At 37.8% G+C, this 26700-nt stretch overlaps 1 protein-coding gene across 5 annotated transcripts in view; it reads left to right on the top strand.

Moving 5' to 3' along the window:
• LRP2 (LDL receptor related protein 2) overlaps window positions 1–26700 on the top strand; it is a 118675-nt gene that overhangs the window by 47286 nt on the left and 44689 nt on the right. For 4 of the 5 annotated variants that reach the window (XM_042041132.1, XM_042041131.1, XM_042041129.1 and 1 more), the window contains exons 22-42: window positions 477–716; window positions 1348–1467; window positions 1822–1938; window positions 3116–3493; window positions 3998–4012; window positions 4362–4610; window positions 6865–7076; window positions 7520–7704; window positions 8545–8773; window positions 9872–10049; window positions 12023–12151; window positions 15793–15959; window positions 18414–18557; window positions 19474–19583; window positions 20448–20625; window positions 20945–21158; window positions 22220–22459; window positions 22593–22781; window positions 23758–24678; window positions 25224–25389; window positions 25861–26019. In XM_042041132.1, the coding sequence (XP_041897066.1) occupies window positions 477–716; window positions 1348–1467; window positions 1822–1938; window positions 3116–3493; window positions 3998–4012; window positions 4362–4610; window positions 6865–7076; window positions 7520–7704; window positions 8545–8773; window positions 9872–10049; window positions 12023–12151; window positions 15793–15959; window positions 18414–18557; window positions 19474–19583; window positions 20448–20625; window positions 20945–21158; window positions 22220–22459; window positions 22593–22781; window positions 23758–24678; window positions 25224–25389; window positions 25861–26019 (4540 nt within the window). The remainder of the gene's footprint in view (window positions 1–476; window positions 717–1347; window positions 1468–1821; window positions 1939–3115; window positions 3494–3997; window positions 4013–4361; window positions 4611–6864; window positions 7077–7519; window positions 7705–8544; window positions 8774–9871; window positions 10050–12022; window positions 12152–15792; window positions 15960–18413; window positions 18558–19473; window positions 19584–20447; window positions 20626–20944; window positions 21159–22219; window positions 22460–22592; window positions 22782–23757; window positions 24679–25223; window positions 25390–25860; window positions 26020–26700) is intronic. The other variant, XM_042041133.1, reaches the window with a different exon arrangement.

Raw genomic sequence — 26700 nt, 5'->3', positions numbered from 1 at the left:
AGAGGCTTTTATGACATATCTGATGCTTCTTCAGAGTTAATTCTTTCGAATCATGAACAAGAAAATAGGACACAGTAATAAAATGTGTTCCTAATGCATAGGACTAACTAGTATGACAAAGGTATAAACTGTTTCTTATTAATGGACTGTTTTATAATAACTAGAATATCTTTTGGGGAAAAGTATAAAGCAAATGGTTACTAGAAGGAGTTACTTTTCTTGTTCTTTAGATAGTTTTGGAGTGCTTAACTGTTTAATTTTTTATTGTTTCCTGCAGTTTAAAAAAAGTTTGTAAGTATTCTGTTCAGTTCTGCAGCATGTTGCATAACAGACATTTTAATTCTAAGCAATGCGCATTTTAGAATTTGATGCATATTTTAGGCATTCTGAAAGTGTAATGACTGTACTGATTACTGTTGCAGGAAAGGCAAGTTTTGGAGATATTTATAAAGATTTTTTTCTTTTCTTTTATTCAGACAATACTTGTGCTTCTTCAGCTTTTACCTGTGCCAGTGGACAGTGTATTCCGGGTCGCTGGCATTGTGATAAACATAATGACTGTTTTGATGGCAGCGATGAATTGCATTGTCCCACACAAGGACCCTCTTCATGCCCTGCAACCCAGTTCACCTGTGATAATAGAAGATGTATTCCAAGAATCTGGCTATGTGATACTGATAATGACTGTGGTGATGGCTCAGATGAAAAAAACTGCAGTGAGTATCATGACTGCCTGTTGTTTTCATAATCAACTGTGCATATCTACATACATACATATGTTGGTATAAGGAGGATAAATGAAATTGGGAAAAAAGGACTAGTATCTAAGACTGATATTTTGTAGTCCTTACGATGTGGAAAACTCATCTAATTTGAAGTAGAATGGGCCAAGTAGAATGCAGAGAAATAATTTAAAAAAAAAAAAAGGAGCAAATGTGATAATCATGGTGCTGCATAATCATCATCCACTGTAATTAGCGAAAAGCAGTTAGAGCTGAGATGTCCTAAACACATACTTCACAAGTGATCTCAGTGATGGCTAATGGTGTAGTCAGCTAATTTAGGCTGGAAGTTTTTATCAGAAGTAAGAGAGTAGCTTTTTCATATACTTTCTTTAGAGTTATTATCCACTACCTGGAACCTTCTGTTTATTTTCCATGAGCCCAAGCCTACATATAAATGAAAAATTACCGGATATTGATTTATTAGTGCTTGTAATTTATATGATTGCTAGTTGCTGCATTATATGCTGCAAGTTAGGGATAATGTTTTTCTACTTTCTCAGCAATGTGCTGATTTCAAAAGAGAGGAAAGCAGCACATTTGCATTTATTGACATTCTTAATAGCTTTCACAGGTACTTGTGAACCCGGGCAATTTCAATGTCCAGACCATCGCTGTATTGACCTATTCTATGTCTGTGATGGAGACAAAGATTGTATAGATGGTGCTGATGAGCATGACTGCAGTAAGTGTAACTTTCTTTATTCAATGCCTCTTTATTGTTTCCTCATACTTGCCCCCAAAGCAGTCTTTGGTGATCTCATATTACCAGCCCCAAGACAGCAGAATGCATAATAAACCTTTCCATAATTAACCCTGATTGTGATGCTTTTGATCTCTCAGCTGCTTATGGAGGGCTGAAATCTGTTTCCTCTGTTTTCTGTGAATTCCAAAGTCACTGCATTTTCTGTGTCTCCGGGAAATTATGGTCTTCAGGGGAATTGATACCATATCAGACTTAAGCACCTGTAGGGTAAATTTGGTGCAGTCCAGCTCTGTAAAGTAAATAAATAACATTCAATATTTTTTAATTTTGTAGTATATAACTGCAGTGCCACAGAGTTTAAGTGTCTAAGTGGAGACCAGTGTATCAGCACCTACTACCAGTGTGATGGTGTTTTTGACTGTAATGATCACTCAGATGAGGCTGATTGCCGTAAGTATACTGATGCTGAAAGAAAGATTTTCATTATTAAGTGATGCTTCTGGAAATTTCCTTTATCTGCTATGTCAAATACTGTCCTTGAAACCTTTATATTCTTTTCAGGCAAACTTGTCTTTACATCATTTTCCTGAGCAGGAATTTCAAACACAGGTTCCAGCTCAAGAGTATCATAGATTCTTAGAATCTATGATTGGGTTGAAAGGGACCTTAAAGATCATCTAGTTTTAACCCCCCTGCCATGGGCAGGGACACATTTCACTAGACCAGGCTGCTCAAAGCCCCATCCCACTGGGCCTTGAAAACTTCCAGGGATAGGGCATCCACAACTTCTCTGGAAAACCTGTTCCAGTGCCTCACCATCCTCACAGTAAAGAATTTAGTCCTAATATCTAATCTAAAGCTACTTTCTTTCAGTTTGAAGCCATTCCTCTTTGTCCTGTAACTACATGCCCTTGTAAAAAGTCTTTCCTCATCTTTCAGTACCTGAAGGGAGCCTACAAGAAAGGCCACAACTAGGTCATCCCTAAGCTTACTCTTTTCCAGGCTGAAAAATCTCAGATTTTTTAGTCTTTTCTCATAGGAGACGTGCTCCATGCCTCTAATCATCTTGGACTAGACTAAGCAGATTGTGCTGGCAAGACTAGATTGTTCAAGCAAAGAGGAGAGTTTGCATTCCTTTTGGCTATAACTTTTTTTTTTTTTTACTTGGCATTTCAGACTCAGGATTTTAAAGTAAAATTAAGTCTATTACTCCAGAAAACAGAAAACCTGGTATATATGAGAGTTAGATTGAAACTTTTTTCTTGAGTAATTTTTTACACTTAAATTAGTTAAAATGTTACCACTCGGGGTGGTGGAAATTTCCGACCTGATTTCATGTAGCTTTGGACAGGTACATAGGTATCAATATGTGCTTGCTCAAAGTATAACAAGAGTTGAATAGCCTTGTTGATCACATTATGAAGTAAGAGCTGAATTGGTCACATTTTGAAATGTCATGTAGATTGATTGACTGACTGTGATTCTATGGCCTGATCTAAAAGCAACACAGTTCTTAATAGCATTGTAAGTAGTTATTACAATGTTAAGAGATGAACTGAACATAGTGGTTTTGCTTCTCAATCTAAAATTGAAACAGCTTCTGAACTGTTGAATGTCACTGTTCCAGCTACAAGACCACCAGGGATGTGCCACCAGAATGAATTCCAATGTCAATCAGATGGCAATTGTGTTCCTGATAACTGGGAATGTGATGGCCATCTTGATTGTGCAGATGGCTCAGATGAACATCATAGATGCCCTGCCAGAACGTGTCCTCCATCGCTTTTCCGCTGTGATAATGGCAACTGTGTATATCGAGCATGGATCTGTGATGGTGATAATGACTGCAGGGATATGAGCGATGAGAGAGATTGTCCGACTCAACCTTTCCGGTGCCCCAGCTGGCAGTGGCAGTGTCCAGGTCACAGTATCTGTGTGAATCTCAGCAAAGTATGTGATAATACTGCTGATTGTCCTAATGGAGCTGATGAATCCCCATTGTGCAGTAAGTTACTGTTCATGCATCTTCTACAGACTATGTGTTATGTCTGCTGAAAGAAATGGAATATTCAGCATGCTCTATTTAGTGTCACAATGTTTCTAGCAGATATGTAAGCACAGCGTAATTAGAGCTCTAATTTCTAAGTGGAACTTACTTGCAGTGAAAAGAGACTACAATGATGACTGAGGAATTCATTATCTGTGTCCAATCTTGTGCTCTGAATTCCAATAGGACTTTCACTGACTTTAAATATAGATTTTTATACAACTACATGGGAATGAACTTTGTGTTCCTGAACACATTCACTAAAGCATAGTATGCTTTAAATTCAGACGATTCAGTCCTTAATATTCTATTTTAAATTTCTAACTTTAAGAATCATGATTAGAATCAAGAAGTTCATGTGCAGCCAGAATTTGTATTTATGTTGATTATGAATTGATTTAAATATAATCTTTTTCTTTCCTTCTTTCCTCCTTCTTCCCTTTAATCAATGCACATTCCCAGATGAACCCCAGCCAGGTACGATTATAAACAATTTTAAATTATTATTTATACAGTTTTAGGTTTGCAGTGGTAAATTTTTGTTTATTTCTAGCTATTTTTGAAAAAGTTGTTGTACATGCTTTGACAGCCTTCTGTTTGGCATTAGTTTGATGGGATTCAGTACATGCAATGTTGTTACCTGTCTTTATGTGCACTGTGTATATTTTGCATAAGGACCACAGTCCAGTCTCACACTGCATGACTGATGATTCTGCAGTCATTTTAGCAGCCGTCTTAGGCTAAGAATGCAATTGTAAAGACTTAAATTTATCATAGGAAGCCTTTGTTGACTGTTTGCTTTTTTCTTTCCCCAACTCAACTTCAGATCAGGAGAGCTGCTCTGACAATAATGCTGGCTGCACTCATGAGTGTATTCAAGGACCTTTTGGAGCTCAGTGTACCTGTCCTATTGGATACCAGCTTGCAAATGACTCCAAGACCTGTGAAGATATTAATGAATGTGACCCTCCAGGCTTTTGTAGTCAGCACTGTTACAATGAGAGAGGGTCTTTTAGGTGTTATTGTGATGAAGGATACATTCTAGAAGCCAATGGGAGGACTTGTAAAACAGCAGGTGAGAAACATTGATGTCAGTCTAAAGAATGACAGCAGTGTCTGAAAACTGTCCATCTTTGTGTCTTGGTTTGAAAGAGAGGTGTCTGCCAAGGAAGGCAGGAACATCCCCTGGAGTAGAAAATATGTCCCACTTCCCTCCAAATTATTATAGCTTTGAAATTAAGGGGCTTTCAGGCAAAGATATGGGAAAAGGAATAACAGTTATTTACTAGTATGTATATGTATAACACGGCAAACACACAACAACAACGGCAGCAAGAACAAGCAGAACCACAAACCCAGTGCCAGCCTCCCTGGGCCGCGGGCTCGGTCCCCTTCAGGCAGTTCCGCTCACAGCCGGCAGGGGCGCTGCTGGCTCCCGGCCGGGCAGGGCGCCTGCCATGGTTCCCCCGCGCCGGCAGGGGGCGCTGTGGCGCCGCGTCTCCCTCACGTGGTAATGGCAGGCGGGCTGGGTGGTGAAATGGGCTGCAGCAGGGACCTCGGAGCAGCGGCTGGAATGGCAGGGACAAGCAGACCCCGGAGTAGCAAATAAAATGTGTCAGAAACTCTGCAGCTGTAGCAGGAGCTGTGGGGTGTCCTGGCAGGCAGAGGGTGCAGGGTTAGAGTGCAGCGAAAACCCAGAGCAGTGGCAGTGAAATGGTGGGGCTGGGCAGTGGTAGCCCTCCTCCCGAATGCAGCCAGGAGAAGCTTCCTTGGAGGTGGCTCAGGGGGCTCTGGGTCCTGGGTTTTCCCATGAGGTACCCGAGCAGATGGTGAGGGTCTTTTCTAGTGAGGTAGGGTGTTAATAAGGTCCCAGTCCAATGGCTGCTCTTACGAACAGAGGCTCACCCACAGTAAGGAAGAAGCAGTGGCTGGGCTGGGCTCTGGCAATGGCCGTGAATTCACCTTGCAGTAAGCAACAGCTCAACTATTCTCCTCTGATGGAGAGCAAGAAGAACCAAGCCTAGCCCCTCACCCCCAGCCAAAATCTCATGGTATCTCTGCCCTTCCCAAGAGAATGCCCCTCAGCTACGATAGTGCAGCCAGCTGCACTCATCCCCCTTCTCCTTGGCTATACCCTTTGTCTTTCTTAAGTACCAGTTGTTATTGTCTCTTAGCAACAAATGGGAGAAAATTCCCTGAGAGAAAGAAACAAAAGGAAAAATCCTAACCCCCAACAGTTTGCCATTTTAATATTGTTCTCTTTTAAAAGAGCTGACCTAAACAGCCACTTAGAGTTGTTCATGGCAGATGACCTTGAGAATTAAAACTGTCTGCTGAGGGGTTAATTAGAAACCAATATTTCATTGAAATAATATATTTAAATGAACACTTATTTTTAGCCCTGGAATGGTCAAAAATAGTGTTTTGAAGAAAAGCAGTGTCAGAGACTTGTAAGCCATAGGCCAAAATTAGCTATTCATGAAGTTCAATGCTCACAAAGTATTTAAATCCCAGCCTTTCATAAGATTTACCTACTGCCTATGCTGTACGTTGCTGATTTGTAAGGAGGAAACATCACTGATACAGCCTAGCTGCCAGTTGTTCTCTATCTCTTATGTGGTACGCTGACAGTGTGGAGGAGCCACATACCCAGTGGAATTTGTCTGTACAGGTTTCCTGGTTTAAGGATATACTCAGGTTGTAGAAGACACTTGCATTTTACCTGCACATAAGTTTGGCCCTTACTAATAGGGAGTTTCTTGTACTTGCTGTCTTTATGGTTGCTACTCTTCAGTTGTTTTTCGGCGTCTTATCTGTGCAACCTAATTACAGCAATCTATGGCTTTCCTGTAATATGTTTCTTGTCCATTGTTCCCACATAGTCTCAAGGGGGAAAAAAGAGAAGGTGGATTGCAAAGGAGGAAGACCAGGCTGAGCAGTTTAATTTGAGATGGCAAAAACTTTGGGGATTGAATCAGGAGTGGGAGATGAGAGAGATTTATGGAGGAATGAGTGTTGGATGTCAGCAGCAATCTAACCTTTGTTGGTTAGACAGTGGGGAAGAGGACCTAAGGTCCAGGTAGGAGCCTGGAAGGGAAGTATGTAGAAAGAGTGATGGAGAAAAGCCAAGGTAGATTTAAAAGTCAAGATGGACAGGCTGGATATGATAATATATCTTGGCCTAAGAATTGATTTGAATTTGTCAATACATATATTTAGATACAACAGCTTTGATGCTATAAAGTCATGTTAAATTACTCATGTTTCTTTTTCTCCCAGTTACTGTTGAATTGCCCATGGTTTTATTTTAATTTCTATTCCTCTGACAGAATCTGGGAATCTTCTTTTGCTGGTGGCAAGTCGTAACCAAATCGTTGTGGATAACATCACTTCTCAGTCACACAGTATTTATTCTCTGGTTCGGGATGGGACAAATATTGTGGCTATTGATTTTGATTCAATTACAGATCGTATCTTTTGGTCTGATACAACACAGGATAAAATTTGGAGTGCTTATCAAAATGGGACTGACCGAAAAATAGTAAGTTTTGCTGAGTAAGTTTTTCTTGTCTTTTGTCAAAAGAAAATGGAAGATGCTGTGTCTTCAATTAACAAAGAGGAAGAGGGAAATCCGAATATAGTAAGAAGAGAGAGAACAGGGACAAAGTGAAACAACTTTGTAGGTGCTAAGCTAACATTTCATATAGCTGTTTGAAAAAAAACCTGAATGCTTTCAAGAAGCCCTTTTTTAAACATCAAACTGTAAGCTGGTTTTCCTATAAGAAAATTCTAACTTCTTCAATAGACCTACTGAAGTTAGTAGGATTGTTTGGGTTTATGCTTTGCCATCACTTTGAATATGTGCACGCTGTGATTCCTTCTGCATAACAGACCTAGAAGATATGGAAACTTGGTTCACCATTTTCCATATCTGTAGAAATGCAAAGGGTAAAATTTAATATAAACTTTTTTGTTACTAAACAGGTGTTTGACAGTGGTGTCACCGTGACTGAAAGCATAGCGGTAGATTGGGTGGGTCGTAACCTTTACTGGACAGACTTTGTTCTGGAAACGATTGAAGTCTCCAAAATGGACGGGAGCCACAGGACTGTGCTGATTAGTGAAAATATAACAAACCCAAGAGGACTAGTGTTAGATCCCAGAACTGAGTAAGATTTTTAAATTTTTTTTTAAACATGCCTATTTTATGATGTAACTATTAAAATTTGGGACATGGCCAAATTGTATAGAAATTGTAAATTACAAAATTTAGTGTGTTTGCAGAGCTGATTAATATTTAAAGTCATGAGGTAATTACTGGTGATCTGTTGCTCTGTTTCAGTGTAACAAGATGACTTTTTAGCTATAAAAGATTTTTATACATTTGCTTCCTAGTTAAGAAATACTAATTCAAAATGATGATGTATCACTTCAGTTGGTGATATACCACAAGCTTATATGTGATTTAATGTCATACGCCTACCTTCATAGCCCCAAGTCTAAAGTAATTATTTAGATTGTATTGTTATCACAAAAGCACCTTCCCATTTCAGACAGCAAGTGGCATAGAGTAAATGAAATATGATTATTTGAATTGTTCATGTACAAACTTTTACTTGTTTTTGAGGTCTTCAATGCCTTGAACTCTGTTTACTGCTAGTTTTAGTGCTGTTAACATTATCAATGCATACCTGTATTAAATTATTATGTAGCAACTGGAGAATCAGATTATAATCAACATTAAAAACCAGTGATACCAGTAGCTCCTATGTGCTGCTATTATCGACAAATAGAAACAGCAGTAGAAGTACTAAAAGTATTTTTATAACAGAAATTACTGTAATATCTTATGTAAGCATATTGCTAAAATAAATAATTTCAGTATCATTGTGTAGGACTGTTCTTAGAAAGATTGCTTCTATTTTTTGGGTTATGAGTCTTCATGTAATGTTTCTCAATAGGCAGCTAGGTTTTTTTCCCAGATTGGTAACCAGAAGTTACTTTTTCAGTGCTCATGTAATGTTCTGGACTGACTGGGGCCAAAACCCTCGAATTGAAAAAGCCAGCATGGATGGCAAAATGCGCACAGTGATTATCAATAATAAAATCTACTGGCCCAATGGACTTTCCATTGATTATCCAAATAAACTTCTCTATTTTGCTGATGCTTATCTTGATTATATCGATTTCTGTGATTACAATGGAAACAACAGACGACAGGTGGTTGCAAGTGATCTGGTAAGACTTTAATGAGGAACTGTTGTTTTTGCATGTCCCTGCTGATAGTACATAAAAATATATTTTCATTGTCGTAGACTTGGGTGTATTTTTCTTCAAAATATTTGAGTGAAGCAGATGTGAAATATTTTAGCTTCTTCTTGCTGCTGTAAAAAGAGGAATTGCATATCCTATTCAGTCTCTCAGGAGATCTTCAGCAGAGCCTGGAGCTGCATGTAGACTTAGTGCTTTAGATCATTCTCATCTTTTCTGTCTGCATGTATGAAATCTGAAGGTGACATCTGACATTGCTGCTATTAGGTGGTGCATTTTCTGTAGGCAAATATAGTACAAAAAGCCTGGAGAAACTTTTTCTGGTCTTTTGTGGGTGACTATTGCTACTATTGTTGACAGCAGTGAAGGGTTTTGTGCTACTGGAACTTGGTGTATGCAGCAACTCCATCAGGACCATCCCTCTTACAGGCTATCTCCCAGGGAAGTGCTCCTGGCAGCTTGTAGCACTGTCCTTGCATGAAAACAATAGTTCAGATGTTCAGTTGGTACACAGAAACTGGTATCAATAACCACCTGAATGTTTTCAAGAATTGACTCTTGGGGCTTTTACTTTTGCCTGGAGAGACAATTAGTGTGAAATAGGAGCCAAGGCAATCTTTCCACTCCTGGTTATCTAAAATCTAGATAAGCTACCTTCTTTGAACCCTGGTAAATTTTAGGGGAGCTTATCAGGAATGCAAGTTCTTGACAGGTCTGTAATTCTCAGTAGACATTTTCCCGATGTGCTCTTGAAAATCTACTATTGGGTTTTCATCTGTTGGTTCTGCCCTGTAGTTAGACTGCTTTGTTAATTCCTCATTTTCTTCATCTCACAGAGTCTAGATAGCATTTTAGTTTTTTAAAAAATATATTTTCCTCATAATTTATGTCTTGTTTTTAGACAATAGATGATATTTCTTTTTTTCTTTCTGGAAAATACCTTTTGAGACATGGTTACTTCCTTATTTATTTATCTAAAAATTATGCTCAGCTCTGTTACTTCATTGCAAGCTTTACATATACAAATCTCCAGAACTAAACTGATACTCAACCTTGCCTGTTTAGATATTGCAGCATCCACATGCTCTAACCGTCTTTGAAGATTTTGTGTACTGGAGTGACCGCTATACTAATCGAGTAATTCGGGCCAATAAATGGCATGGAGGAAACCAGACAGTTATGATTTATAATATTCACCAGCCATTGGGTCTTGTGGCAGTCCATCCTGTAAAGCAGCCTAATGGTAAGTTCATCAAAACAACTTTGGTAATTGCAGAAATAAGCATGCAGTAATGTCATGCATTGGAACACCAGGCATCAAGTCTTTTCAGCAAATGGATTGGGTTAAAACAAGCAAGTAATTAATACTATAATAGACTTACAACTGTTCAATCTGGTGTTAGGGAAAGTAACCATCTAGGCAGCATTTCAGGATAATGACTAACCAGAAAGAATAATAAGGAGGTGGGTAAGTGCCATTTTCTTGCACTTCTGAATATTTGTATAAGACAATTGAAGCATTTTTGGAAAGCATTTTAATTAAAAAAATTTCTCTCTGCGGTATACCAGATTCAATTTCTTGTGCATTAATAATTCTTTTTGAAAAGATTACTGTCATCAACCTTCTCTGAAAGTACTTCTACATCATTTTAGTCAATGAAACAATAATGATAAATAGACCCCTTCATTGCATTAAATATTCTCCCTGAGGTCTTCTGCAGGTGATCTCTTGCAGCTGAAAGACTGTAAAAAAAATTCTTTCTGTTAGGTAGACATCTTTCATATCAGACATTTTGTTATTTCATGGCATGACTTGAAGAGTGGGAAGTATATTGATAAAAATATTATCTTTCAGCTTTAGTTATATTTCTTGTGTATGGAGTGTTTCCAAGTAATAAATATTAAAAAGACCTTTTGTTTTTGTTCCTTGAAAGACACCCCCATGCCAGGGAGGGTGGAGACTTGCATCTGAGTTAGGCACTAGTACTTTCAGTGCTGCATTTGTTTCGGAACAAAACCTTCCTCAGTCATGTTCAGAACTAAACTCATCTAGCATTCTCCCAGCAAATTGATCAGTTAGAAGAGTGTAGCATTAATTTATGCATCATAATTATGGTTTGAGAGGTTTTATTTTACAACCCAAGGTTTAAAAAACTTTGTATCACTGGTTGAGAAATTTTTTTCTTTTTCTTCATTGTATTTAGTACATTCATAATTTTTCATTTTGAATTATTCTATTGTACTTTATGTGGCCAGATGGAAAAGGAGGAATAGAGCACTAGCAGAGTAGCAAAACGATGTTGACTAATGAAGAAATAATTACTTGCTGATTGAAATTTCAGATGCAGTCATCTACTGTCATCCCCTCTCCTTTTTTTGTAAATCATTAGATCTTACACTAACCAGAGTTTAGATTCTTTTTACTGATGACATGAACAATTTTCTTAGAGTTTGAGTTCTGAGTTTATGCCATTATTTAATTGTTATGTTAGTTTGTTTCCAGTTCTTGTTAGTTTTTATCTTGGTAACAATTGTGTAAATTCCTGGAACTTCCAAGCTTTTTAGAATTAGGTCTTCTGCAATTGCTAAGGATATACTCAAAACCTGATTTTTGTTTTCTATGAAGATTACTCATTCTGAAAAATCTTCTTTAGCAGCAATTTTGTGGAAGTGATCTAGGTTGAATTTTCATGTATAGTAATAATAGCAGTCGGGAGAGACCTTCAATGTCTGTTTTTTTACATTTTACAACTTTAGATTGACAGTTGCAAAATGATCTAAGAAATTTGGCATTGAACTCCCACTATCTTTGAAAAAGACATTGCAACTATTTTCTCTTTAGTTTCTCCAAGAAGTTTCAGCAAATAATTTAAATCCCCGATCTCGAAGGATTATTGCAATCAAGGACTGCAAATGCCACATGTTTCCTCATGTAGTTAAGAAAAGTGTGAAATGGAGTTTGAAAGATTTTGTTATGATGCATAAAAGTTGAAAAGATCACTATGATAATGATACTGGGTTTGCATGGAAAACTGTATTCTGTTACAAGTGTATTGTATTGCTTGCAGTTCTTAGAAATAATTCCATTATTTTAATTTTAAAGAAATAGCAAAGCTGTCTTGATTCTGGGTTGATGTTATCAGTAGCAATGAGACAGAATATTCTCTCTAGTTGCTCATATTGTTATAGTTGCTAATAGTTCCTTTTTATTTTCAGGTGTTAACTCCTGTGCATCATCCCCCTGTAGCCACCTCTGCTTACTTTCTTCATCTGGACCACTTTTTTTTTCCTGTGCTTGCCCTTCAGGATGGATCCTCTCTCCTGATAACAGGAACTGCATGAGAGGTAGGGCAGTAATAATGTGATGATAAAAAAGAACTGATATTGTCAAATCCATCCCTCTCCCAGGCAAAAAGCATACTTCTGTGGGCTGCTGCTCATGAAATCAGTTTGGGCCACTCCAGACAGACTTCATTTAGGACACATGGAATATACTTGGCCTAATGGTTTGGAGACAGGTTTGGGAAAGAACTGAATCAGAGATTCAGATGCTTCATTTGGAGAAAATGGGTGAAATCAATTTTCTTACAAGCATTTTAAAGAAGCCACATTTTAAAATTTCTCACCACATGGAATGTTTGGCTGTTGGAATGCATATGGAAGGAGCTTAGTATCAGTTAAAAATGAAAACAGTCTGGCAGATTCTTGTGTTCATTGTAAGTATTCAGCTTGGAAACAGGGATTCTAATTGTAAGAATGTCAGGATGCAGGACTGGAAGGGACTTACTTGGTCACTGAAGTTTGTTTCTTTGTTGCCCTCGACTGCACATCATATGTAACCTTTTACCAGTCAAGCTCCAGTTCTAGATTAATCTGGGTTCTTGCGCCTAAAATCACTGAACCTCACAATTTTGATATTTGAAAACCTAATTTTCTGTTCAGATATAGTCCTTCCCCATTTTATGCCCATTTCTGATGACATTTTTGTCCATCAGGATAAATAGCATCAGTAGTTCTCCTTCAGCACTGGTATGTTTTGTTTTGTCTATATTTGAGGTGACTATCACACTCTCTCTCAGCCTGTATTTTGCTAAGAAGTAATTAATGATCTTTTGATTTCCTCTAATGAGGCAAGATGTTCTTCCTCTTACTTATCACTCTCTTCAGCCTATCAGAACTAATGCATTTTAGAATTCAGATCAAGATTTCTCATCTTCAGCTTTTTCCCTCTCCAGTGTAAAAAAGCAGAAGGTGCCAAATGCAGAAGGTCTGGAAACACGGCATAAAATTACATGTGATTATATGTGATGCAGCTGTAATAGAACTAACTTTTGTAAACAACTTCATATCAAAAAATACCACTGAATTTTCTTTGGATAGTCCACAGATCTCAGTGATTTGTAGAAGTCATTTAGCCCATTCATTTAAAAAGAAGTCACAAAAATTAGTGGTAGGCAATTTGTGACTAGAAATTTGACCACATTGCTTTTTTCAGATGAAACATTCATCATTAATTTTTCCATCAATTGTACAGATATTAAGTGTGCTTTGGTGCCTGCCTATACAGGAAGCTTCAAATCACTGAAATTTAAGTAGAAATTATCTTTGGGATGAGCTAACACTAGAAATCTGTCAGTCAAAAAATCCTTTTCTTTTAAGACTTTTAAAACTGTCTAAATGTTAAAGGCCAGTATCACGTTCTTTTCCTGCTTGATACTTAGCAGTGTGCTATTTAAAGGGCTGTATTGCATTCACATTTTTCTTAGTCAGCAGCAAGGGAATTACCAATTTATATAATCTGAAATGAAGTGTGAATTTATTTAAGCTATTACAAAAAAGAGGGATTCTTTTAGAAATCTGCACTTGTTAGATTATGTGCAGGTTTATAGAGGGATCATGATGGAAGAAATGGAGCATGCCAGTGATGAAGCACATGCACATGTAGAGGTTGACCCAATTCTGTCCCTGAATTGAGCTCTTGACTTTTCTTATCTTTTCTTTTCACGTGTTGCAAATTTCCCTGTGTCTGCTTAGGTACAACTGTGGCCCTTTTATTGACATAATTGAGAGAGAAGTAGAAATATCTTTCTGTGAAGCCCAATTCTTTTGAACTATATGGACTTATTTTTTTCTATTTAGATGTATTTTATAGAGTTAAAACAGTATGTAGAAAACATCTACAGATTTGGGTAATTTAAAAAGATGTGTTTGCTGAAGGTCAGCACACCAGAAAAAGTTATAAAAAATATACTTATTCTTTTCACTGTAAAATATTTTAATAATTGCTAATGATTAATGTTGCTGCCAATGGCAGAAAGGTTGGAACTAGGTTGGAATTGGATCTTTAAGGACCCTTCCAACCCAGGCCATTTTATGATTCCATGATTACACATGAATACGCATTTGCCGTTTCCGTGCTAATCTTTACTGTTATCCTTGCTGTCACTGTTTACTTTAATAGGCCAGCACAATCTTTCAGAAGTAAGATTAAACTGAGCTGCATGCATTTGATTGCCCAGTGTCTCTACAAACAACAATATTGCTGATCTCTGCCTACTTTGTTTGCTTGTTAAATACTACCAACTTCATGTGGATGGAAAGGCATTGATTCTAGGATTGCACCATTTTTAGCTTTATATAAGATGAAGAAAGCTTGCCTTTGTGCTTATTTTATTTTAAGTTGCATTTCAGGTTGATATAAAAGATGGTAATGTAGCAAGCTGGCTTGGAAACAACAGAATTTGTGTATATTAAAATATTGTATTAACATGGCACATGTGCATATTTAATATAACAACACATTAATTTTATATTGATTATTATTTGTCATGTAAATTGTATGAAGTTTAAGAATTGCAGAAGTTATATTAATGCCAATCTGATGAACCTACACAGGTTTTTATATCTCTATAGCCCAGCAAATTTGCTCTGTTTTCTGTCATAAGAATGAGGAGTAATCAGGCTGTGTAGACTTGCATAGGTGTAAAACTTGAAGTAGCGAGTTAAATTTGACAAATACTTCTAGCAGCCAGAGAGAAGTATGGAGAATACCTTTTGAGAGGTGCAGTGATGCTGTGTTTAGTGGCTTTTTATGTCAAAATTTTTACTGCAAAATTTATATAAATGCATTAAGCAGCCAGTAAAGAAAATCAAAACTAAACCAACCAAGTCTTTGATCTATTATAAAAAAGGAAATGGGTTACTGCTACAACAGCCCAGTTCCCTGTTCAGTGGTAGCTTGTGCCTACGGGAAGAAGAGGCTAGAATTTGTTCTCCAAAGAGCAAAGCACAAGGGAGAGGGGAATCCCTGTTCAGGAGATTCTCTTCCCCTCCTCCCTAGCAGATGAGAAATGTAGTTGCTGACCCTCACTCTGCAGCTCTCTGATGCATTTTCTCAGATCACCTGATGAGCTGCCCTTTGTTAATAAGATTTAAGCATACGGGCACAAGTTTACCTAAAAGTATATATACCATAAGGGAGTATGTCTGCTCCCTTAGGGATAAAACAAGAAAACAGTGCTGCAGTTACATTTAATAATAATGATCAGCAGCTGCTGCTGTGACATTGTTCTTTGCTTGTGTCCTGCTTAACAGGCATTAGAACCCATTACAGGCAGGTCCTGCAGAATCCTCAGAGCTTTGCCTGGTTCCCCTTCTCAGAGATTTGAAAAAACAGCTTAGAGCAGCTGCACAAATATCCTTTTTCTCTTGTCTAGCAGTGAGTGATCCTGCCTTATTTACTTCCTTCTGCTCAGAATTTGTATTGTGATTGCATGCTGCTGAAACTTAAAATGTTACAACAGTTTCAATAACTGATTACATCATTCCTAGTGAGGGAAAAAACTTCTTTGTAACTGGTTTCAAAACATCGCTGGTAGTACTGAACCATTCTCAGCATCAGGGAACTTTTGGGTGGGAGGGGAAAACATATCATAATGCCATTTTCTTGACCAGAAGCAACTCTGAATTACTCTCTGTTTTCACAGTTGAACACCCTTTCCTTATTGCTGTAAGAGATAATATAATTTACGGAATTTCTCTGAACCCTGAGGAAAAGACAAATGATGCTATGGTTCCAATAGCAGGAGTTCAAAATGGTGTTGATGTTGACTTCGATGACTCTGAACAGATGATTTATTGGGTTGAAAATCCAGTAAGTTAGTATTTGTGTTCAAAATGTGCACTAAATTAAAAAAAAGTTTTCTTTATTTTTAAGGAGTGTTTAAGACTGAAATATATTAGAGAGCTTGCTGATAAGAATTTTGATAAATAGAAAGGAATGAAGTGGTGGGTTTTTTGTTGTTGTGGGTTGGTTTTTTGGGGGTTTTTTTTGATTGGTTTTTCTCCTAGGACAAGTAAGGAAGCTTCATCTCTTTTGTAAGGTAGTTCTTATTTTTGTCAGCAGAAACATCTGATTAATGTTTTTTCTGCCTCAGAGATGTGAACAGGAAATATTGGAGAGCACTGACAGACCCATACTCTCAGCCCCGCTGTGCTATACTCTACTCTCTGTCCTCTGTCGACTTAAGACTCAATTCTGCAAACACAGCCAGAACACTTCTCCATGGGAGCAGTACATTGGACACAGTGACACTTAACATTAGTTTGAATGTATGTGCCTCTAATCTAAGCACTTAATGAAGTAACATCATAGAGCGAGACATCTTTTTCTTTAAACAGAAAATGGTTGCAAACTCAGAGTAATTTCCAGGTAGTACATATGAGGCTTATAGATTTAAAAACTAATTTGAACTAATTTTTAATAGGTAATTATAATTGTTTAAGTGCTTTTATTGCTGGACATGAACACATATCAAGAAATGATATGTGTTCCATAAGGCTAGCTTGTCACAAAAAAAACCCCAAACCAACAAAAAAACGCCATAATTTTTGGAGGATGGACACTTCAAAAGAAAAAATCTATGGCAGTGTGTGAGACAGATGTGATAGGAAACTTCTGATTCTGCAATATCTCTTCACTCTTGGAAACTTAAAAGCAGTTCTTTTTGTCAAGAAAAGCAGTAATTAGGTCTCGGAGAAGTATGATGGTAGATAAGGAGATTTCCGTAATTATGTTTTGACAGAAACAATTCACACAAACTTGTTATGTTTCATCCACACAAGATTTTTGCTTTTTTCCCCAACCTGCTTTCTTTACATTTTGCAGCTTTGAAGTAAATACAATTTTTAAAATGACTAATTTTATATTGTATTCTGTGCCGCTCATAAAGAAATTACAATTTGTTTAATTATTTGTTCTTTTAAAGTTAGAATGTTTAGTTCAATGAAGTATTTAAATAGACCTTTTTAAGGTAACCTTTGCCCAAGAAGCTACTTACATACTTGATAATCTGTTTCATCTTCCCTGCAGTCTGAGAAAATATTCTTGACAGATCTCAGCCAGCAGATACAGCTGGCATATACAATAATGGTGGAGGTCAGGGGCTGATACATACATTAACAGCAAGTTAAATCCTGACAAGTGAAATGCAGGTGCCTTCACAGGCCAAGGGTTAGGTGTTAGCTCTACTTTAGGTGGGTCTTGACAAAGCCTGACAAATGTGTGACTATAGGCTGTGCCCTCTAACTGTATCCCTGACCTGCACGCCTCAGGCTTCTGTTTCTCCTAAAAAGGGCTGAGACACCTGTGTCAGTCATGGATTGCTCTCTGAAAAAAAGATATTTCCCTGGTTTCTAATGACAGAAGCATATTTGCCTACTTTCTTAATTGTAGTGCTTGTCTATTACCTCAAGGCCTCTTCCTTAACACCACATTTTGCCTCCATCCATCCTCCTCCATCCTTGCATGTTTGGCTTTTCTTGGGATTTGTCTACACTTTCATAGTTGCTGTAATCTCACTTCCAGTGGTGGCATCATTTGAAGCTGCAGAGTTCAAGTGTACATGCATCAGCTTGTTCACCCTGTCTGAAGCAAAGTCAGGAAAGAGAGATAAAAATCCCCCCGTATTCTACTTGAAAAACACTTCCAACATTTTATTATCTTTAACTGTCCTGTTCCATAGATTATTAATTGTAAATTTCAATAATAGGCAATACCCTCTCAAAGTAGGGTAAAAAGAGTACCAAAAATTATCCCGTTTTCCTACTTTTTTTTCTGAAGGCCTGGGGATTCAAGGACAGGTTAATTTGCAAATAGCACCATGTTGTTAGGATTCAGCAAGAAGCACTCTACTTCTGTCTAAGAAATTTTAGTTATTTGAGACAGCAGTAAGCTTTGTCTGGAGTTCTTGTTCAGATTTTTGCTGAGATGCTGATTGCTTTTTGAAGCATGATTTTCAATTCTGTACTGAGATATTTAGACGGCATACTGATATCATGGTAACAAAGGAATTAAGAATATACATGGAATGATCACTGCATCCTTTTCTAAAAGTTGACTCTACCTTGTTCCTTCTCTTAGATGGCAACTGCAACATGTGCTCCACTTTTTACTCCTGGTTCTGCTCTATCTCTGCCTCTGCCTTCTCCCTCCTTGAACTGGGCTAGTGTTAGAAAAGATTGCAGTATAAAAGTGTTCATGTAGTTGGAATAGAAGAGTGTTTTCTGCTCTTGACATTTTTTTCACTTTTGTTATTTTTTTTCCAAGGGTGAAATTCACAGAGTGAGGTCAGATGGAGCCAACAGGACAGTTTTTGCTCCAGCAGCTGTTATTGGTGCTCCTACTGGTCTAGCATTGGACTGGATGTCTGCAAATCTGTATTACAGTAACCCGGGGACACAATCAATTGAGGTAATTATTTGAGAGGGACAATTGGAAAATAAGAGCCTAGATTTTTCAATGCTATGTATACAGATTGGAATTAGTAATATTTATTTGGTGAAAAACTTAAATTAGATTTATTTTAAAGTGCAATCTGTCTGTAGAAAAATACTTTACAAACTTGAACAGAAACTTAAATTTGAACATAGCTAGAAAGATTGAAAGCAATATATTCTGCAAACTTTATTTTTGTATAAATCTCTATTTTTTTTCCCCCTAAAACTCATTTGGCTTCCAGTATTTAACGCCCAACATCTCTAATGACTAGAGTTGCTATTGTTACTATCCTCACTTCAAATCAATGATCCCAATGCCTGTGATAATAAAGGAATGTTGCCATTGAATGCAGTGAGATCCATTCCCAAATGCTTTGATAACATATTATGTAGCTTTCTGGAGGCAAGAAGTCTCATGGTATGTGAAGGATAAAATTGTCATTCAGTGTAGGGAATTGGAGGATTAGTAATATATAATACAGTAATGATTGTGAATAAGCCCAGTCATTAGTGTTCTTGTTCCAAAATAGAAATGCCAACTATTAAATTAAAAGGCAGCTAATTTGAGCAAATGAAATGGTATCCTTCCTAAATCAGAATTTCATCAACCCATTCAGGCCTTGAAGATATTATGGAGACTGAGAGATTAACTATTTTTATAGCTAGGATCCTTTCTTGTAGGCAGGTTCTGAGCTGCAAGCAGCTCCTTCAAGGGGTGCATGTTAGAGAAGGGCGATGGTTAGAGTACAGAACAATGTGCTTTTTCTTCATGGTATTTGAGAAAGTCTTCTGAATTTCAATTCCCTGTTGATTTAGGCTTCATTCCTGTAAATTGAAAATGTACCATAAGTTCTACATTGCATGGTCTGATCACTTCAGTGTTTGCATAGGTCCTGAAGCTGCATGGTGACATAATGTACAGGAAAACACTGATTACCAATGATGGCACCTCTCTGGGAGCTGGCACACCGATTGGTTTGGCAGTTGATCCAGCAAGAGGGTAAGTTTCCAAAACTGCTGTTGTATTTGCTCATGAGTGTATTCTCCGTATTTTTCTTAATTTTTCAGGGTTTTCAAATTTCATCCTGGATTTGACATTGTTTTGTTTGTTTCATATTGGTGCAGAATTTATTTACTCTTTTTAAGCGGTAAAAAATAATTGCATAGCTTCCTAAATTATTGTATAGATGTTCATTCTCCTTAGTTTACTATATCCTTGTATAGTACCATTTTTTAATCAAAAAGAATCTCAGAATATTATGATTGTGAAAAGATGCCTGAGAAATGGGAACCCAGAATAAAGGGAACTCCAAAGTCTTTCTGTAAAATATCTTGTGATGTCTGACTTGAGCCTATCTATAGTAGAAACACACATTACATGGGAAAAATGTCACATGATAAAAAGAACTAAATATAATTTTGCTGCTTGCTCCTAAAAACAATTTGCCTTTTTTCTGTTTCATATAGATTTTTTTCTGACTTCGTAGTTTTAATTGAAAATTGAAACCACACCCACTCTGAAATGTTGCAGCCATCTGTGAAACAGAATTATTATTCTCCTCCTTTTTTGTTATAGTCATAATACTCTAGTGTGTTTACCTGCTGATGTTATAGCGGGACGATATAGGCGAGGTTATGGGTTTCTAAAAATTATTTAAGAGGCATTCTTCTCTTGAGAGAACAAGCATTTTTCTCTTTTTCAAATAAGTTCTTTTTCACTGTGGTTTGATTCAACATGAGCTCTGTTCAGCATGGGCTGAAGTATTTGTCTGACAAAGGAATTGGTTTTAAGCATATGCTCAAGTGACTCTGGTCCGCTGATTTCTCTTGGCAGTTTTGCTAACATATCTGATGTCTGTTACAGGAAGTTGTACTGGACAGACCAGGGAACTGACAGTGGAGTTCCAGCAAAGATTGCCAGTGCAAACATGGATGGCTCAGGCATACAAACCCTCTTCACTGGCAACCTGGACCATGTAGAGTTCCTTACCATTGACATTAAGGAACAAAAATTGTACTGGGCTGTCACAAGCACAGGAATGGTAGGAGGCTTTTTTTAATAATTGCTTCTTTACCTGTTTCTGCATCTATGGTTCACATGAGTGATTCTATTACTTCAGTTTTCTCTTATAATTGGGAGTTACAGGACTAAGCAAAATCTGGATAGCTGTTGTTATTAAATACCGTCAAAAATACAAGATCAGAAATCACACGCTGCCTGCCCTTTCCTTCCTACCTTGTACATAAAGATTTCATGCACAAAAGAGATTTTAGTAGCGTGTGTTGCATTTTAGTTTTGTATTATAACATTGAACTGTTATTATAAGAAATGTAATCATATTCTTTAAACTGATTTCTTAGATTGAGAGAGGCAATGTGGATGGTACAAATCGTGTGACTCTGGTGGTTCATCTTTCTCATCCCTGGGGAGTTGCTGTGTATGGTACCTTTCTGTACTATACTGATCGAGATTATGAAGTGATTGAACGGGTTGACAAGGCCACCGGCGCAAACAAAGTAGTACTGAGAGATAACGTCCCAAGATTGAAGAGCCTACGTGTGTATTATAGAGACAGTGAGTATTTGCTAGAGAGAGGTTTCAGGATATTCACCTTGCAAAAACTTGAACTTCCCTTAGACATAGAATGTATACTCTTTCAAAGGAAATGCTTTGGTTTGGCTTTCAGGGAAAGTGTCAGAAGCATTTTGCCTGGTTTTGGTAAAGAGATGCTCCACCATCTAATTAAGGCATCTATTGGCTCATGTAGTTTTACTAAAGTAGTGTTGACTCAGAAAATTTGTTACTTTAGCTTCAAGTTTTATCTGATTCGTGGCCCCATTGATCTTCAATGACAAGAGACCAGCAAACCCATTGCTAATACATCTGCGCTAAAATGTATAATGATTAGGTGCCCCTGCGTCCCCTTGGAGCGGATCCCACTCAGCCCGGTCAGCTCTGGACGCAGCAGGCTGCGGGGGCCAGCCTCCGGACTCCGGGAGACCAGAGGTCTGGCTCATGGGTCCTTCCACAGGACCGCTGTGATGGAGGCAGGCGGTGGAGGGAGGAGGCAGACTCAGATCTGGGTGGCATCTGGAAGTTTATTGAGCCCCTCGACACGAGACCCCACCTCCCAGGAATGCCCAGCTCTGAGTGAGCTCAGAAGGCACTTGCAGGAGGTTTTATGGGAGGGTGGTAACAAGGGAGGGATCAAAGGAATAACCAATTGGAGGAGGGGAGGGTGTGGTGAACAGGATGAAAGGCGCATAAGGGAACCAACCATGGGAGAGGAAGGGAGGGACCTTGTTCCCCTGGCCAGTCACACGACGCCCCAGCCAGAGCTTTCTAGAAGCCTGGGAGGGGTGCCAGCACGATTGGCAAGGGCTAGGGAGGAGACAAAGGAGGGAAGTAGGGTAATTGACAGAGAACTGGGAGGGTACAAACTGGGTAAATACAAAAGTACAAAACCTGAGGGGAGACCCGGACTAAACCAAACAAAAACACACTCCCACAATTAGGATCTTTATTTTTTCACCTGATTGTTAAGACTATACAAGTGTATGAATGTGGGTATATGTCCATGGGTGTTTGTGATGATACAGTTGAGATTTTTGTTTTACAATGTATGTCTTTTGCAGATTCTGCTGGTTCCTCAAATGGCTGCAGTAATAATATTGGAGTTTGCCAGCAGCTTTGCCTGCCTGTGACTGGTGGATTATTCTCCTGTGCCTGTGCTACTGGCTTTCAGCTAAATCCTGATAACAGAACCTGTTCCCCATACAGTTCATTTGTAATTGTTTCTATGCTCTCTGCAATTAAAGGATTTAGTTTAGAGACATCAGATCACTCTGAAGCCATGGTACCACTAGCAGGAAGAGGTATGTGAATATTATAATAGGAAAAAATCTTGTCATGCCTAGTATTTTGGCATTCCTTTCTGGCACAGCACAGGTTTTAAGCAAGTTTGTTTATATAAAAAATCATTAATTCATACTTTTCAAAATATTTCAGGACGAAATGCACTTCATGTGGATGTTCACATGCCTTCTGGTTTTATCTACTGGTGTGACTTCAGTAGCACAGTTTCTTCTCAGAATGCAATACGTAAAATTAAACCTGATGGTTCTTATTTTAGAAATGTTGTTACAAATGGAATAGGACGAAATGGGATTCGTGGCATTGCAATTGACTGGGTAGCAGGTAAGCACAGCTGAATTTAGGAGAATGTTATTCTTTACATATTATAAAATTTTTAGGCTAACATAAACAGATTCTAATGGAACTCTTTTGAATGGAAGTACTAACTAACTTGTGGTTTAATGCACTGATTTTAAAATAAGAGGAAGTAATGAATGGCTCTTACGTTTTATATATATGTGTAAAGATGAAAGTTTATCAGAGTAGATGTATAGAGCCTTTTCTCTCCTGATGCTTTAATATTTGTCTTAGACCTCTCTTGTCTGTACATTTCTAAGTAGCTGTGTACTACCATTGTGAAAACATGAACAAGAGAAGAATGCACAAAACCTGTCTCATGACATCATAAATAAGAAAATTATCTACCCTCAGATTTCTATGTATGAATATTATAATGAAAAGTAAAAAAAGCAGGAGAAATATTTTATCTTTGAACTGTAATTTCCACATGTGCACTTCCTGGTCCTATTTAAACATATTAGAGATTAATTCAAATATTAACTCTTCAGAAAGTATTCCTCAACAATTGCCGTTAATACTTTAGTTTTGTGTGTGTATATATATATGTGTGTACTGTATATATGCTTTGCAAAAGTTCTTCAGTTGATTGATAGGCTTGTTGGGATGAGTTTTAGGATAATCATCTGCTGTAAACATTTAATTTAGTTACTGTATACAGTCCTGTGTCTTAACATGGATTTCATAGTTGAGTGTTTTAAAAGGCAACTGTACTACTGATAACCATAACAATCCATGAGGATTTAGGAATTAATTGACTACTGTTAGTTTGGCTGTCTTCTTTCTAATTCATCAGATTGTAGGCAAGTACCTTTTGCTTCCAACTACTAACATATTTATGATGGCTATTCGTTTTGTGGTTTGGTATTTTAGCAGCTTGTGTTTCTCAGATATTGATGCTGATATTAACTTTCTCTTTTGCTTTTCTGATTTGATTTGTTTTGGGGTTTTTTATATACAGGTAATCTTTATTTTACAAATGCATTCCTGACAGAGACTTTTATAGAAGTTTTGCGTTTGAACACAACTTATCGCCGTGTGCTTCTGAAAACTACCATAGATATGCCAAGGCACATAGTAGTTGACCCAAAAAACAGATATCTCTTCTGGGCCGATTATGGGCAAAATCCAAAGATCGAACGTGCATTTCTTGACTGCACCAACAGAACAGTTCTTGTGTCTGAGGGCATTGTCACACCTCGTGGGTTGGCCATAGATCACAGCAATGGCTACGTTTACTGGGTGGATGATTCCTTAGATATGATTGCAAGAATTCAGCCTGATGGTGGTGATGTTGAAATTGTACGTTATGGCAGTCGCTATCCAACTCCATATGGTATCACTATCTTCGGGAATTCCATGATCTGGGTGGATCGAAACCTGAAAAAAGTCTTCCAAGCCAGCAAGCAGCCAGGCAACACTGATCAGCCAACAGTAATAAGAGATAATATCAATTGGCTAAGGGATGTTACAATTTACAACAGTAATTTCCAGTCACGTTCACCGCTCGATGTCAACAACAATCCTTGTTTGGACAACAATGGAGGTTGTTCTCACCTCTGTTTTGCCCTCCCTGACATTCAGACACCAAAATGTGGTTGTGCCTTTGGAACACTAGGCAGTGATGGCAAGAGATGTTCCATTTCAACAGATGATTACCTAATTTTTGCTCTTGAGAATGCCCTCAGAAGTATTCACCTAGATCCTGAAAATCACAGTCCTCCCTTCCGCACAGTCAATGTGTTAAGGACTGCTGTGGCCCTGGATTTTGACAGCATAAACAACCGAATATATTTTACACAAAGTTATCCTTCAGGAACTGGAAGAATAAGTTATGTTAGTATTTACTCAGGAATTGGCTCTCCAACTGTAATTGCATCTGGTAAGTGCACTGAATTATCGTATGAAGTAATCAGATATTAAAAAAAATGGACTGCAGCACCTCACACTAGCTCAACTTGGATTTTTATGCTAAAGGTCAAATTGACCACTTAGTTAAGCTGTCTAATAAAATGCTCCTTTTGCTTCCTCATTTTTTCCTTTTCTGAGATTCTTATATCATCTTGATCACAATGAAATGGAAATATAAAACTGGATAGGTATTATTCTGTATATAAAATGATACATGATAAATTAAAATTATGTGTAGTAAATTAATATTATGGAGTGAGGGAGGATTCCTGCTACTTGAAGAACAGCAACCAGAACTTCAGTCTGTGTGAGGAAAAGGTCTTTGTAACACTATTGTATACCTAGGACTGCCCGAGTCCCAAGTATTAGTACTCCAGGTTTTTAAATGGATGTATTTGCAGCGGTACCAATGGCATTTCAAAGAAGTCTTTGATGTAGCCAAATTATAATGAAGAATGTTGCAGTATCTCAGGAAACCGTGCTGAGCCTGTGTGTGTTTGCTTGCATGTGTCTAAGACCTGGGAACTCCAGATGGCATAGCCTTTGACTGGATCAACAACAGAGTTTACTACAGTGACTACCTCAATCAGACCATCAGCTCGATGGCTGTGGATGGATCAAACCGCACAGTGATCGCCCGGGTGCCACGGCCAAGAGCCATTGTATTAGATCCCTGCAGAGGGTATGTGCTGCACTTTGTTTTGACTGCAGGTGAAACTACAATTTAGACTGACAGAGACTGCCAGACATTTCCTGTAACCCTAACCCTTTTCCTGTTGTATTCCTTGAATGCTTCAGAAGAATCCTTGTTTCAGTATCAAAACACTTCCTGAGAGGATGGGGGCATTACTGTATTATATTGTGCTTTTAATTTCATTACTGGTTATACTGTGTTATAATTAAGAAAGAGATTAATTGACTTTAGCAGATTCACATAGGAGCTGGAAGAAGTTTTCCGAAGTTCCCTCCAGTGGACCCCAGTGATCCCTCTAGAAGATTCCCTTGTCAGTGTGAGCCAAAATAGAGGAAGAAGATCTTTTCCTGTAGTTTTGCACTGCACACCTCAGTGAGGGACACCAGGGTGGAAATACCACCAAAAGCAAATGAGCTTTGTGAGTTATATTTTATGAAAATGTAATCATGTTATTGACAGGTATATGTACTGGACTGACTGGAGTTCAAATGCAAAGATTGAACGAGCTACTCTTGGAGGAAACTTCAGAACACCTGTTGTGAGCACAAACTTGGTATGGCCAAATGGACTTACCCTGGACTATGAAGAACAGCAGCTGTACTGGGCTGATGCAAATCTGTATGTATTGACAAGACACTTGTTTGTTTACATTTGGTTAATATTTTAATAGCTCTATTATTTATTTTTCCTAATTTCTAAACTGATTTTCAGTATTTCAGTTGAATTGGGTACTTGGCATAATAGGATGTTAGAGTTACTTAATAGCAGTGCAATGTCAAGTTTTAATATTGATGTGAAACTACTCTGCAATAAGAAGTTATATTATGTCACAGGGTAGATTTTGTTCTCTGCTTTATGCACTTGTACCCACTGTCAGTTTGTTTATCTTACATGCAATTCAGGACTTCAGTAACTGTCTTCCTTAAAAAGTACAATCCCATTACACATTTTACACTATTCATTGCTCATGGTTAATGCCTATCACCTGTGAAATTTGGCCTGATATTCTTGCTGTTGCCTACCAGACAGAGCTCTAGCCTTGAATTTATGCCACAGTACTTCTTCCACCACAAGGAAAGTTTTAAAAAATAGTTTAATTTTCTAAACATTCAAATTCACCCATGGTCTCAGAGAAACCACTGCAGCAATCAGACCTTTCGCTTCTGGTTCCTTCAGCATAGAAGTTCTTTTTCAGACTTCTTTGCTCTATCAGAAGAGTGTTGTCTGTAATGTAATAAATCCTGTGGCCTCTTCCTCTATGAAATCTTCTGTGGAGAAGGTGGTTTTCAGGATTTATCT

Source organism: Corvus kubaryi, unplaced genomic scaffold (assembly GCF_017639235.1).
Source record: "Corvus kubaryi isolate FWS band 111438036 unplaced genomic scaffold, C.kubaryi_AGA036_p1.0 37396, whole genome shotgun sequence".
In the NCBI taxonomy this organism is placed as follows: domain Eukaryota; kingdom Metazoa; phylum Chordata; class Aves; order Passeriformes; family Corvidae; genus Corvus; species Corvus kubaryi.
This window is presented reverse-complemented; position numbering and strand designations above follow the sequence as displayed.